The following is a 15227-nucleotide window of genomic DNA, read 5'->3' on the forward strand; positions in this document are numbered from 1 at the left end:
TATATAGCCTCGCTCCTTTGAAGCAGAACATGCTGATATAGAAATCATTTTGCAAAACAAGCGTCATGCAAATTTAAGACGGCCACAGGTTTTATTTCTAGGCTGCTGACCATTTTGTTGTTGTAGTTTAGAGATCATAGTCCTGTAAAAGTGATTGAGATTTAGGCGCTTAACACCTTGAGTTGTTAGTTTCATGCAATGGAATGAAAATGATATCTTTGCTTCCGAGAAGAAAGCTACTCCTCAGTTATTTAGGTCTGGTCAGTTAGCAGGCATGTCAGCTCTGTTAGGGACATTACATTGGACTAATAGTCTTAAAGTGACAGCAGCGATCACCCATGAAGCTCCTCGATCGCTCTACAAAAAGGTCAGCTACCTCCGGCCGCTGCACTCCAGTCAGCGTTTGGTCATATATAGTCAGGCTGATTAAACAACATGCCTGGTATTGACAGGCCTTTGTCCTAATGAAGTGCCTGTTATCTGCAGCATGAGTTACAGCAGGGAGGAAAGCGCTGCCTGGGGCATTTCAGTCAGCCATCAATTTCATCTAACACAGAGTGAGAGTAGGAATGGATGGACGGACGGACGGTTCTCGAGTGTTCCTCCTCTGGCTGTTGTGCCCCTTTGAAGATTCAGAATTCAACATAGTAGCAAAACTCCTTGGTGGGGCACTTTTAATCCGTCCTCTGTCTTCTCGCTTCTCTTTGAGCTGTGTGACAGAATTTATTTCAGACACAGATGGTTCTGGCTGTGGATTATTACCACAGATATCTGGAAAAAAAGACGAACTACACAGTTTCGTATATTAAATCTCTCCCCAGCCTTGTCTTTTTTTGAATCTTCCAGAACATTCATGCACAGATGGTGGCCTAAGTGTAGCTTTTCCTGTCCTCTCTTACAGCGGGATGCAAAAGGACAGTATCTGTTTGACCTCCTCTGCCAGCAGCTAAACCTACTGGAGAAAGACTACTTTGGCATCAGATATGTGGATCCAGACAAGCAGCGGGTGAGGATCTGTGTTTGACTGAACTCTGGCTTTGGATGTTTGATCTTTGGAGGCATTTTCTAAAATTCATTTTATTCTTAATAAGATACAGTACTTTTTACTACAGAAGGTCATCCACAGGATGGCTTTTCATTGCTGTCATTTGCAATTAATCTTCAACAACTTGCCTTAAAAGAAGATACTGAGATACAAAACCGAGTTTGTCTTTGGATTAAAAATGCAAAAGGACAAGCAGAGATGCTCAAATGCGTTTCTTTTTGTTCAGTCAAATTAATAATGCAGATAGATGCAGTTTATCCACAGAAATGGTTATGTTTAGACTAAAATGCTTGTGTGCTTCTACTTGGAAGCATAGATGTTTTGCTTTATGGATGAAACCATTTAGAAATTCTGACATCAGGTGACCCACGATAATGCTACATCTCCAACCCGTCTGCTCAGAGCTATTATATTAGCTGCTGTGAGTAGGTGGATTTTGTTGATGAGAATGCATCACCGGAAAAATATGTTACAGAATCAGGGTTCCATTTACAGGACGTGGGTCCGACAAGGTTTCAAAGAGAATGTGTTTGTCTCCATGGAAGAATTGATCTCCCAGAGAAGTCTTTCTTCCACTGACATGTAACAGTATTGCATCTTCACATCTTCTGAAGATCTTGGGGAAAAAAAAAAAAAAAAAAACTAAACTTACAACATCGTCTATATTCCAAACAGCTTTATGCCGCTGCACTTCACAGTCAGCTCTGTCACATCCTCAAGTGTTGTCTGGATGGGCTTCTCCAGAAAACTGTCAGTAGTAACAACCAAGCATACAGGCAGCTGAGATTGGAAGTGTCTGCTTAATGACACAATGTGAGAATTGTTCTATTGCTGAGGTAATTTTTGCTCAGACATTTTGCCATTTTTCTTTGTCTCTCTTTTTCATTCCCGATGCAGCACTGGTTGGAGTTCACCAAATCAATTTCAAAGCAAATGAAATGTAAGTACCTTCTGTGTAAGTTTACTTCACTTCTTTTTAAGTGCATAAACCAACACAGACCCTTCCTAAATTTGAGGCAACAAAGCTTTTCGCTTCAGTGCATATCAAGTGCAACAACGTTTGTTTTACTAAAGAACAACAGACGGAGAAAATAGATATTTTAAAACACTAGAAGTTAGTTGGAAGATTTCCACATTATTGGTTAAACCCCTTAACCTGCACCCTCAGAAAATAGAATGGAAAAACAGCATGCTGGCAGGGTTAAGGATGCCACCGTCATGTGTTCAGATATGGGCTTTTATCTTTAGACATGTTCAAAATTCGCATCTTATGAGCACATTTGATGAAGATTTAAAAGAAATTATCTTCTTTTCTGCATACAAGAGCTAAATCTTCCCGCTCACTTCCACTTACAGAGCTGTCTAATCTAAAGCTTTCCTCTTTGTCTCCTGCAGCTCAGCCTCCGTTCACCATGTGTCTGAGAGTAAAGTTCTACCCTCCTGATCCTGCTGCTCTCAAGGAGGAAATCACTCGGTATGACATGTGGTGGCATTCAGCTAGAAGGAGTTAATAAATGCTTCTTACCCTAATTTTCCTTCTACAGAGGTAATTTGCATCTGTTTCAGTTGATGATGAGCAAAGACCTTTTTACAGAAAGACTATTTTTTACGTTTAATTTCAGAGCAGATGTTTGTATGAAGCCTTTGGACTGCCCGAACGTGGCTCTTTTTAAAGCGTTACTTGTAAACGTTTCATAATTAAAATGACTGAGCACTGGGTTTGAAAACATTATGCTAAATATTACAGTTTTTAGGAGGAGCTGGGAGAAACATAAAAGCATTTCCTAGTAGCTCTCCAGGATAATGGAAAGCACATTAAAAGGCAACATGAGGCAAGATTTTTCTGTGTAAATGAACACATTTCCGCAACTTGGTAATTTTTTTCTAAATACAGTTATGTCACATTTCTTAATACCCACATTAGGTTACAGAAATAAATAAAAAAAAGGCAGATTTCCTCCAGATGATGCAGAGCACAGTCAGCTGGCGAATGTGTTTCTAGTGTCCACATGTTTTTATTACCCGACTGAAGAGAGAGGAGTCCACTCTGTTCGAGGCGTAATGAGATTCAGTGTGCACCGCATGTAGTGTGTATATAATGAATAGAGTGGATAGAGGAGATAAGGGGCAAGGAGGGCTGATTGAAAGTGTGAAGCAAAAAGAAGAATGGGAGGGGAGGAGGACAGCATGATACATGATTATGACAGTGGAGAGGTCACTGCGCAGAGGGTGGGAGAGCAAAAAAATCACCATGATTTGGTCAGACTGTTCTGTGTGCTGCATAGCAAAACACAAAAATAAAACAAACACAAAAATAAGCAGCTTTTCCAGGATATGTTTTTTTTTTCTCTCTCTCTCTCTCTCTCCCAGAGATTTAATCCAATGAAGGAAGTTGTAAAGGTTTCCCGATGTTTTGGAGTTATTATTTGGTAATCAGCCTGCTTTGAACTTTGAATTTCTCCAAAGTTTGTCATTATACACTGACGAATTTCTATTTATTTTCACACGGTAAATTAACACAAGGTTGTCATCAGTTACAAAACGGAAACGATAAAAGATTTGTAACATTTTAAACACTTTTTAATGTGACAGTGTGGCATGTATTTTGGCTATTAAGTCAAAATTTCGCTTGGGGTCGCGGTCCGACTAAGAAGGTCAACATCCGACACCATCAAAGTGTTTGGTGGCTCCTGTCATAACTGATGAGGATCTCCACCAGTCGAACTCCACTTTAAACTCCTCTCTGACCTCCTGCTGTGTTTCTTGATTTTCATATTTGTCCGCAAATATTCTCTGACAAATCTTCACAGTGCAGCTGGATTTTCTTGGAGATTAAATTGTATGTATTAGGTGACTTCTGAAGGCATGTAAGATTTTTATCTAGGGCTATTAAAGTAAAGGGGACTAAAATTAGCACTCCTCCCCCCCCCCCAAAAAAAAAAAAAAAAAAGTAAACATTTCATCAGTAATATGACAAAATGGGAAAATACTCATAGGGTATGAATGCTCTGCAAGGCACAGAAACAGTAGTATAAGAAAACAAAAGGAAGCAGAGTAAATATGTCCTGTCATGTGATGCAACATTCATTTTGTATTCAACAAAAGGATCCACTTTTAAATAAACGTCATCAGCTTTTGTGGAGGTAACAGAGTGAAGAAATTAGGTCTGCCTGACTGTTTTATTGCCTAAAAGCAGATGTTCAGTAATTCCACTGCAGTGTCCTTGCCTCTAAAATACAAAGAATAATGATAGCAGGAAATAATAGTCAGCACCACTTCTCATTATCATAATCTCTGCTACAAATGTTGCCTCATTAACGTTCATCCTTGAGGAGCTGAGCGGTTGGATCAGTTTGAAACTAGTCTTGGAGGCTACAAAAACAAGCATGAGGAGCAGCTCTCTCCTGTAGGGTGTTTCTGCTCTTATTTTATTTTATTTTATTTTTTCAAGAGCTGAAAATCAAATGATTAAAACCCACATTTAGGGAAGGTGATCTTGATAAAGTGATTTGAAATGAATTGAGTTTGTTGTACTGCTACTCCTGCTCTAGTTTTGCATTTTTTCTGCGTTGAGTGCTTCTTTGACATATATGTTTGTCCTTTGTAGATATTTGGTCTTCCTGCAGCTAAAGAGAGACCTCTACCACGGCCGCCTCCTGTGCAAAACCTCAGATGCTGCCATGCTGGCTGCCTACATCCTTCAAGGTAAGTAAAAGAGACAGAAATGAGTGCTGCTCACTGATGTCTATATTCTGCAGATTAGCTTACTTATATAGCTAGAAGGCTAATTTCCTGTGGCTTTTCTAGTTATGTGAAAAAAAAAAAACCTCATTAAAGTACCTGCATGTGTTTTTATGTAAGATACGTAATCACCGTTTCACACCTAATTGTCAGTTTATTTATAGCGGCTTGCTCTCTAGTATTTGTGTAAATTATAATTGTTCTCAGCTGGTGCAATATTTTGTCTGGGACCTCGTCAGACGTGCACAGCTACAGAAACAAAAATCCAAGAGATGATGCTGGAGTCTGGCGCAGCGAGCTTCACAGAAAGCACCGCGTTCATTGGGAGGGCAGGCTCCTGTTTGGTGGAAGATGTGCTGATAAATTAAAGATGGCCTGCCTAGTCAGCTTCTCCTTGTAGAGAGAAATCAGCATCACGGTCAGCTTAGAGCGTGCAATGTGGCATGAAGGGCCTCGGCTAATCCCGGGCCAGGATTGGGGAATGAGCTAACTTCCGTTTATCTTTTTTTTCTGATGCCGCCTCTAGCCGAGATTGGTGATTACGACCCTAGGAAGCATCCTGAAGGTTACAGCTCCAAATTTCAGTTCTTTCCCAAGCACTCGGAGAAACTGGAGCGCCGGATCGCAGAAATACACAAAACTGAGTTGATGTAAGAGATGATGTAGATAAACGTTTAATTCAGATTTTGCTTTTTGAAAAACATCACTAAACATCTCCTTACATTTTTGTAATTGCCTATATTTTGAAGTATTAGTTGGTAAATATCAGTTGTCTAAACAGATGGGAAAGATAAATAAAGATCTACTAATTTTTATTCTTTTTGCATAGGTGAAATTATAAATGGTTATTGTTGGAAATAAGCATTGGCATCAGCACAAAACCTAAATTACAAAGTGGAACCTGTAAAGACAATAAATATTTTTTTGTTAATCAGGCCACAGATTATTTTTCTTTTACATCTCATTCATACACAACTACATGCATTACTGAATTAATTCACAAATCTATATATTTCTTACATTTTTTTTAGGTAAGATATTAGGTTAAATGTAGGCTGGCGCATAGATAAGTTTTAAAATATTTAATGACACACACAAAAGGGTTCTTATTGTATCAATCAAGTCAGATGTTTAGTGATGAATGCTGCATAACATAACACGCTGCTGCCCACTTGTGGCAAAGCCTTTCCTCTGCAACTGAGGCTCATTATGAACTGACATCTGGGCTGTTGCTTTTCCTCAGCGGACAGACTCCTGAAACATCAGAGCGAAATTTCCTGCTGAAAGCCCAGATGCTGGAGACATATGGTGTTGATCCGCATCCATGTAAGGTGAGAGGCAGTTTTTTAACTACCGTGGTACTAATTACTAGACATTTTTCAGGCATTTCAGTCCAAGCTGTCATGTTAAACTATTGCCACAGAAAGTTGCTCGAACACACATTTTTGCCAGAATGGTCTATATATTAGTCCTCGTCTATATAAGATGCTACAAAATGAAAAGAAAAATCTCTTTGCAGTTGTATAATCTCACTCCTAATTTCTGAGAAAAATTCAATTTTAAACATGAGTACATTTGTTCAGTAGGAAAAAATATAATACTAGGGAATGGTTGATCACAGTGTCTAATAATTTCTTAGTACTAATGTAGTCTCAACAACCACTAAATGCTATCTAATTGCCACTGGTTGTTTGGGAATCGTACAGGAGAAAAGCTTTTTCCATCCTACCATCACTGTTGCAACAAAACGTAATTTTATTTTATGGCCTTTTACCTACTTTTGTTTGCGTGTCAAAAATTGGTCCATATATCTATGTCTTCTGTTTTGTTTTGTTTTGTTTTTTGTTGCATCTAAATCTGATTGTATATCTTAAAATATTTTAGGATGTGTCGGGGAACCCCGCTTTTCTCGCCTTCACGCCATTTGGCTTTGTGGTTCTTCAGGGAAACAAGAGAGTTCACTTTCTTAAATGGTGAGAGCAAACATGAAGACTCTTAGATAGATATGATATGATATGGTGACACTTACACCTTCGTATAAAGTGCAGATAAATAAGTAACTTGAGGATAAGTGGCTTGGCCAGGACCACATCGACATGCGACAGGAGGAAGCTGGAATCTAACATGCAACTTTCTGATCCACCCACTAAAACCATGTATGTGTACTAGAAAATATTTAGGGCTAATACACCAGAAGCAAAGTTTATTAATGGAGAGGGAATGTATTTATTTATTTGGACATGTTTATCTATTTTCTATAAAGTGTCTTTATCTATTTCCTCTTATGACAAAACTCCAAAGCTTTCTCATCATGGTCTGTGGCGTCTTGTGTGGACGTCAAACAGCAAAGACTTAAAAAAAAAAAAAAAAGAGGCAGGCCTCTACTTTATGTAGTCTGACATACCTGTTGTTTGTTATTTATAACATGATGTGTACTACAGCTGGTTGTACAGCCACTGTCAACAGTCTGTTCCTCTGCCTGTGCCTCGAGACAGCGGCTTTTACATGCACAGATGGCTAATTACAGAAGCTAGATGTGTTGAGCATCTTAGTAGAGGTCAAAAAGTGGCTCATACCAACAGTATTTACGTAATTTAAAAAAAAACAAACAAACACCTACAACAGAGTAATTTTCTGTTTTCTGTAACGGGCATGATTGTTGTCATCAATATAAAGGCAAATGCACTATCGTGTATTTTTAATAGCTTACTTTGTTTGCCTTCAGTTGTTCTCCAGCTTCCCCCATCCTCTATTCTCTCTTTCTCTTCCTCTGGGGAATATTATCGCTAATTTGTTTTGTCAGCTAAACATGAAGCGCCGTGGCTGTTTATGTGATCTCAAAGTGGCTGCATGAATATTTAAAGAGGTTGTGGCTTTCTGTTTCTGCGCGGCTGTACGTGTGCCGGTGATTGCGCTTGCTCTCCCGGACAGGAACGAGGTGTCCAAGCTCAAATTCGAAGCCAAGACTTTCCACATATATGCAAATCAGAAGGAGGTGAGCAAGTGAATTTATTTAATGTGTCTTGCTTCGGAGGTGTGGCTTTTTGTCACAGCTGGCTATTCTTTTTCTGCAAATCTCCACATCTCTTTTGTGCAGGACAGAAAGATCATTTTAACGTACTTTGCGCCCACGCCGGAGGCATGCAAGCACCTTTGGAAGTGTGGCGTGGAGAATCAGGCGTTTTACAAGTGAGTCTGCAGCTTTCATATTTTATTAGGCTCTTCTTTCGCCCTCTCTCCATCCCCGAACAGTGTCAGACAGGATACCATCACATCACGATGGTGTCCTTAAAACCCCTTCCCTTCAGCTTGTTTATCAGCTGGAGAAGTGAGACGTGAGGTCATGCTGATCTTTAGTTTCTGAGCAGGCTCAGGAATGAGACTCCAAACACTTCAGTGCTTTTCCTGATAGATGCTTCCAATGTCTTAGCCATGAGTTACAGTTCAGGATCTCCATGATCTACAGCTGATTAACAAAAAACTAATAGTCTGGGGTGCTGGGTAGAGTGCTAGCACCATGGTTAGAGGCTATAGTTCTCAATGTAGCTGTCCTGGGTTCGATTGGGACATTTGCTTCTCTCTCCCCTTTATTTACTGCACAATAAAGGTCATTAGAGCTTAAAAAACAGATTCTGCTTTTAAAAGGAGTGCAGTAATGACAGCTCTTCTACTGAAGCATGTGCAGGAGTTTTTAGGTTTGAGTCTTTGTCTTTTGTTTTCCAGTTTTCAAACTTTTAAGCACAACACATAGCCTAAAATATTGCCATTTTCAGTTAAAGGGACTAGAAAGAACGAAAAAGCTCCTGAGATCCGAAGAAAAACTTTGAAAGACCTTTAAAATATTGTCACCTCCAGCCCATTTCACCTAGACTACTGCTTGTTTGAGAGCAGTAGTCTAACAGTAGTAGTTTTTATTTTTTTGTTGGCAAAAAAAATAAATAAATAAAAAAATAAAACTAAAACAACTTTTCCCACCTTCCTGATCGAATATACTTATCCAACCTGCGAGTGTCAATTAAAAAAAAAAAAAAAAAAATCCTGTGTGTATTATCTGTATTCTGCAATGCGAATACATATTAGTTATCCTGTTTTCTGTTCCAAGAACTGTTTTCTTTTCTTTTCTTTTTTTTTACACATTTCCTCATAGATTGCTACTGGCAAGCAAATCATGGAGGAAAATATTAGTAGTTTGTTTAATGATTCTTTTTCTTCTATCCTTTCTTTAAATTTAACTGACTTGATTGTTTCTTTTTTTTTTTTTTTTTTTTCCTTTCGTTTGGTCAGGCTTGAGAAGTCCAGCCAGGTTCGCACCGTCTCCAGCAGCAACCTGTTCTTCAAGGGCAGCCGTTTCCGCTACAGGTAGACTACCCAGCAAGGCAGCCTGAGTGATAACAGGGAGGAGAGGACATTGAAACTAAAAACACACAGTTGGAGGTGGATATAATTATTTCCGGAGGATGTGACTTCCCGACCTTTTGTGCTGCTTCTTCCCAGAGGATGGTTGCGACACCTCAGAGGAGAGGGGAGGTAGAGGTGGAAATGAAGGGCAACTGATCACACTTTGAAACTGCTAAACTTCCCATGTGTATCGTTTCTTTATCTTAAAACAGTGGAAGAGTAGCGAAAGAGGTGATGGAGCAAAGTGCCAGAATCAAACGTGAACCTCCAGAAATACACAGGTAGGGTAAAAAATGACCTCACATACTTAGTTGTTGTTGTAAATATTTCTACAGCACTGCCTCCTAATGGTTACATTGTGCTTAATTCTTTGATATTTAAACCTGTATTATGTTGGTTGTCTTTTTTAAATAACAGGGCTGGCCTTGTGCCCAGTAGAAGTTGTCCATCCATCACCCATGGGCCTCGCCTCAGCAGTGTTCCCCGTACACGTCGGAGAGCTGTGCACATATCTATCATGGAGGGTAAGGAAATAGTTGCCCATGTGTTTCTCAATAGCAAGCCAATCATACATTCCTAACATTTGAACATTTCCTATTTTGTCAAGTTGCAACCCGAAATTTCAAAACTTTTCCCAACATGCTTATCAAAGAAAATCGTCCATATGTCTTTAATGTCCTTTACCTTGAAGTCCTAAAATAGAATCCACGTCATTAGACATCGATTATTTCACGATAAGAGTCTAAACGGTGTGTGTGGAGGAAAGCTAACTCTGCACACAATCCTTGTCGTGACGGCATCATGCTGTGGGGGCGTGTTTCTTTAGCAGGATCAGAGCAGCTGGTCAGAGTTGATGTGAGCATGGATGAAGCTACGTAAATACATCATTTCTGGAAGAAATTGTTGAAGCTACAAAAGACCCAGCAGGACAACACAAATGTACAGCCAGAGCTGCGATGATATCTGTTGAAAATTTCGGGAGCCATGTATCGTTTTCCTTCCATCGCACTCACTTGTTTTGGTATTTTTGATTCGTCGCCTAAAATCCCAACAGAACACCTTGAATTATGAGTTTGTACCGTGACAAACTTGCAGAAATAGTTCAAGCCCGACGAATGCCTTTGCAAGGCACAATCCTTTATTTTATGTGTCCGCAAAGTCTCTGACTCTGAACTCGAACTGAATTAGAGAGCCTCTGGGCCTGTTTTTAGAGAATTCCTCCTCCTCTGTCTTCAGCTAATCATCTCAAACTCTCTCACGTTCTGCCTGAAACTGGAGCCATTTGGCTGAGTTCGTGTCAGAACAGGCGACTGCAGGCGTGAGCATCACTCAGTCACTTTGACTCAGATCAGCAGAGCCTTTAAGTTATATGTGTACGCTTGTGTTTCTGTTCTGCCAACACACTGCCATCTGAAGTGACTTGCGGCCTTCTGCTCCAGAACCGATTGGCCTTGGGGTAAAGCGGTGACACACGGTCACACTCTTAACTTTGTGCTCTGTGTGCAATAATATGGATGGAAGACAGAAGTAGGTGTGTTGTGTATATTAAGCAGAGCAGCAAGACTTTCCCACCGTCGCTTGTGTGCTGACTAGATGTCTTAGGGAGGTATAAATACCTCAGCTGAAAATAACCAGTGTCTTCTGCTCCATGTATGTCACTGGCCTGGGTGGGGCCAAGCTTGGGAGGCTGGTGCTGCTGATCATAGCAGTGTTCACAGAAAGCTACCGTTTCCCCCTCTGTCAGAAGCAATAAAGCCTTTAACCCGAAGCCTGGACTTTGGGCGGGGACCATAAAGACAGAACAGGCTCCTGCATGCTGCAGCCATGGTGAAGTGTCTGATCCGCATCACCACTCGGGTGAACGTTCACCTGCGTATGATCAACCACTGCTACCGGGACGTGAAGGTCCGCGTGCTGAGCCTGGGGCCCCGTATGCTGGGCAAGGCCCTCGGGGTCCTGCCCCTCTACCCTTCCCTGATGGGGCAGCAGGAGCCCAGCAGACTCAGTCCTCGTCTGGGTACTCCGCTGCCCTGTTCTCAGGCCAGTGGTCCTGCAGGTAAAGTGGGCTCCAAATGAAGCTTTTTTTTTTTTTTTTTTTTAATTGTTTTCTTGTTAGCTTTTTGCACATTTATGGTGGTAATGAGACACACTTCGTGCAGTTTCCTGTGCTTCTTGGTTGTTTGGTTTCAGCTGTTGGTTCAAAGGAAAACTTTTGTTGACTATCGTTAATGTCAGCAGAGGTTTGGATTTTAGATGTAATCCTTTCTGCTGTTCTGAGAGTTTAAAACTATATTTTTATGACCTGTTTTCTCATGAAATGCTTAAATTTAATCCCCCTCATTTTACAGTAACGGTGTAATGTTGCTGCTTTGACCCTTGTGAGAATGTGATACCATCAGCAAAGTACTCTGCCATGTCTCAGATTTACTGTAGAGTGTCTCTCCTTCACTGTACTTTCATCATTTGCAGCAGAGTAGACAATTTACAGTCTGACTTTTTAAACCCTGCTAGTGAATCTTTGTTGTGTGATTTAGGGGACTCAGCAACAGGGGGGACACAAAAAACTTTCAAAATCAGATTGCCCTAAATTATGTGTTCCAGCAAAAGAACTAGAACTAATTCATCATGTTTAAGCACATTTTAATATCATTCTGGCTTTTTCTGGATATTAAAAATATCATGATTAAAAATATTTCTGAAGTTTTATACTTGTGCATTTTGAAGTGTGCAACACATTGTCAATAGAGTTGAAGTTTATTCAAATAATATAGTTCCCCCCTTTGATATAATGGTAATTTGTAACTTGTACTAACAGTTCATATTGGCTAATGAAACTTCATAATGGATTTCTAATAATTGAAGTATTCTTGTGATTCCAGGAATTATTTGAGGCTGTGCATTAAATTGTTTAAGCATTTCAGCAAACTTTAACATGGATTAATGAGAAAGCTCAAAATTCAAGGCAAGGCAGCATTGTAATTTACATCTTACCTTACGGATGCTCTGTTGCTGAAACAAATCTGTTCAGTATTTCTTGGCCAAGGTTGAATTCTTTCGTTATGCTAGCTGGAAAGTCCCTGAAATACAAACTCCATTCAATGATGTTTTGACTCTAAGAAAAACATTATCGGCCACGGGGTGCGACTGTCTCTGCTCTGTCTCTGCTCTATGGCAGACCTCCAGTGAGAATTCTTCAAATTCAGATGGTAACACTACCATTGAAATGCTTGGCAGGTTCTGTATCCTTGGTCGTGGGAAAATTATATTGTGGGGGTGATTTGCTTCTGGACGGACTGGTGCAAAAATTGGATGCAAACCTTGCTTGCTGATTCTTTAATCTCCCCCGCGGTCACTTCCTTGGTGCAATTCAATTGCCAAATAAATGGAAAAGCTTATCACATTGTATGTTTAAACTAAAACATTTTTCTTGACTAATAGTTGTGTGTTTGTGGAAGACAGGGTAATAGTAATTATAGAATTTAGTCCAGTGGCTTGTGAATGTGTTTATGCCCCTTGACGCAGATCATTTCTGTGATTATCTGCTGGACTTGATTTAGGATTTTGTGTTTTTCTTGTTGTCATATTTACAGTGATTTCCATTTAGTTTTCTGACTGCAGTGTTTTCCTGTGTTAAAAATGTATTTCAGTTTCTCCTCTCGTGCTTCCTTCCATGCTCTCTCTACTTACCTCCTCCTTGATATTTATGTATGTTTTTGTCCATTTGTAACTTCCATGCTTTTCCTTTTTTGTTGTCTTCTACTTCTTTCCCTATATGGTTCTGCTTGTGTCCTGCCTGCATTTGCAATGTAATTTCTTTTTTTTATTATTTTTCAATAAACTAACACCAAATAGTGCATAATTATAGAGTAAAAAAATATAAATGATTTTATTTATATTTATATTAATTCAGCCCTGCATTCCACCTCTTGGCATTAGTTTTGGTTGTTGCCCTGGTAGGTGACAAATATTCACTAAAGTCTCTTGTAGGCGCTAAAAAGTTTTCTTCAAGTATTAAGAGTGTATTTAGTGCCATTCATTCCCCCATCAACTCTGACGAGCTTCCCTGTTCCTGCTCAAATAAAGCATCACCACAGCATGGTGCTGCGGACTTCATGTATCAATGGTGTATTCAGGTGATGCTAAATCTTGGTGTTGTACAACCAGACCAAAAACGTTGAAGTCATTTGACAAGAGCACCTTTCTCCACATGTTTGATACATCTCCTATAATTTCTAGTAAACTACAATTTGGACTTTGTTTAACTTTTTCTTTTCTTTTTTTGTTGCCAGTATTCTAAAAAGGCCAAGTTTGTGCACTGCTTATAATTCTCCTAATAGCAGATTCTCCCACTGAAGCTTTGGGACTCTGCAGCTCCCCAATAGTTACCACAGGCCTCTTTGATGCTTCTCTTATTACTGCTCCTCTTGCCCTGTCTATTGCTGGATGATGGTTTGGATGGTGAGATGTTTGAGATGAGAAGTTAGAAATAGTATTTTATAAGCTGTCCCTGCTTAACCTTGGTGAACCACTTTTTGACACTATATTTGTCATTTTAAACTGGCTCAACATGTGACTAAATAGTTAAATTTATTGCATATTTGTTTATAACCATATTATCCAGACAACAGAGGCAATTCTTGAACTTGGTCGATGATTGAGGAATGTGCGAACATTTTACATAGACATTTTAGTCTTTCAAGCCAACCTTTCCAACCTAATGTAGTTTTTTTTTCACTTTTTGTCTTTTTACCCACTCCCCCAGGTCTGGAGTCTTTGCGTGACAGTGCCCACTCTACACCGGTGCGTTCGGTGTCCCATGGAGAGTCTTTCCTACCACGGTCCCGCAGCCACGCTACAGATGCCAGCGAGGGGATGGCAGTCATCTCGGACGAGGCCTACAGTCCCTCAGACAGCGTCCTTCCCACCCCGGTGGCTGAACACAGCACAGACATGTCCGTCTCACGCCAAATAAACGGCGCGCCCTGCAGCATCGAGGAGGAAAAGGAGTCGGAGGCGGGCACCCCGATGCGAGGGGATGGGGGCGATTTCGGGGCGGACGGTAGAGCTGCACAGGAAGGAGCAGGGGAGGACTCAGCCCTGAGCGAGGTGGAACAGGTGAATAAGTTCGTCTTAAGCGTCCTCCGCTTGCTCCTCGTCACCATTGGACTCCTTTTTGTCTTGCTCCTCCTCCTTATCATCCTCACCGAGTCAGACCTTGACATCGCATTTTTAAGCGACATCCGTCAAACCCCCGAGTTCAAACAGTTCCATTACGAGTACTTTTGTCCGCTCAGGCGGTGGTTCGCCTGCAAGCTCCGCTGGGTGGGCGGGTTGCTCATTGACAACTGAGGGTGCGGTTGTAGCATCACAAAGCCCGTTCAGGTTTGTGAGAAGACAGCTAGGCGTCTGGAGTGTCGAAGGACAACTTGATCCGAACCAAGAACCCAGCTTCTCATCTTCCTCCTGCAGAAAAAAACAAAACAACTCGGACCTCTCCTTCTAACACTAAGCCAGGATCTTTCTCCCACCACCTATACTCCTTAGTTGCATCCCCCTCTCTCCTACTACCATGTTTGTTTTTGTTTTGCTTAGCAAAGCCTGAAGACATTTATTTTATTTTTTTTATTTTTTGCGTTTTTAAGTCATTTCAGGAACTTTATTTTTACAAAAAAAACACAAAAAAATAAATTATGAAAATAAGTAACTGATGAAACTAAAATTTATGTTTCTGTGGAATGGAATATGTTTATTTTATTTTATTTTATTTTTTTTTTTTCTGTTCTTGGCATGGATTAGCATTGCATATGGTTATTTATTTCTGAGAAGCATACAGTGGGCTGTGAAAGGCTAAATACCCCAGTTGCAAGTTTTTTATGTTTTAAAAAAAAACTTTGGATCATGACAAGTAATTTCAACATTTTTCCTCAACAAATAAATAAGCAAATATGTTAGAAAAAGATAAAGTTGTTCGCCCGCCATTAAACTAATACTTTATTGAAGTAGCTTTTGTCTCAGTTTCAGTACTCGATCTGTGGTACACAAA

The 15227-nt window shown here is 40.1% G+C and overlaps 1 protein-coding gene across 1 annotated transcript in view; it reads left to right on the top strand.

Annotated features, from left to right (window-relative positions):
- Nucleotides 1-14817, top strand: part of frmd5a (FERM domain containing 5a) — a 54915-nt gene extending 40098 nt beyond the window's left edge. The window contains exons 2-14 of the mRNA XM_015030330.1: nucleotides 902-1006; nucleotides 1943-1985; nucleotides 2441-2519; nucleotides 4653-4750; nucleotides 5313-5436; nucleotides 6030-6117; nucleotides 6671-6759; nucleotides 7718-7781; nucleotides 7884-7975; nucleotides 9071-9145; nucleotides 9397-9465; nucleotides 9602-9708; nucleotides 13947-14817. Coding sequence (XP_014885816.1) covers nucleotides 902-1006; nucleotides 1943-1985; nucleotides 2441-2519; nucleotides 4653-4750; nucleotides 5313-5436; nucleotides 6030-6117; nucleotides 6671-6759; nucleotides 7718-7781; nucleotides 7884-7975; nucleotides 9071-9145; nucleotides 9397-9465; nucleotides 9602-9708; nucleotides 13947-14533 — 1620 coding nt within the window. The 3' untranslated portion in view covers nucleotides 14534-14817. The remainder of the gene's footprint in view (nucleotides 1-901; nucleotides 1007-1942; nucleotides 1986-2440; nucleotides 2520-4652; nucleotides 4751-5312; nucleotides 5437-6029; nucleotides 6118-6670; nucleotides 6760-7717; nucleotides 7782-7883; nucleotides 7976-9070; nucleotides 9146-9396; nucleotides 9466-9601; nucleotides 9709-13946) is intronic.
- Nucleotides 14818-15227: the final 410 nt, after the last annotated feature.

This window comes from Poecilia latipinna, unplaced genomic scaffold, assembly GCF_001443285.1.
Source record: "Poecilia latipinna isolate Pla-1442-1.1 unplaced genomic scaffold, P_latipinna-1.0 Scaffold178, whole genome shotgun sequence".
NCBI lineage: Eukaryota > Metazoa > Chordata > Actinopteri > Cyprinodontiformes > Poeciliidae > Poecilia > Poecilia latipinna.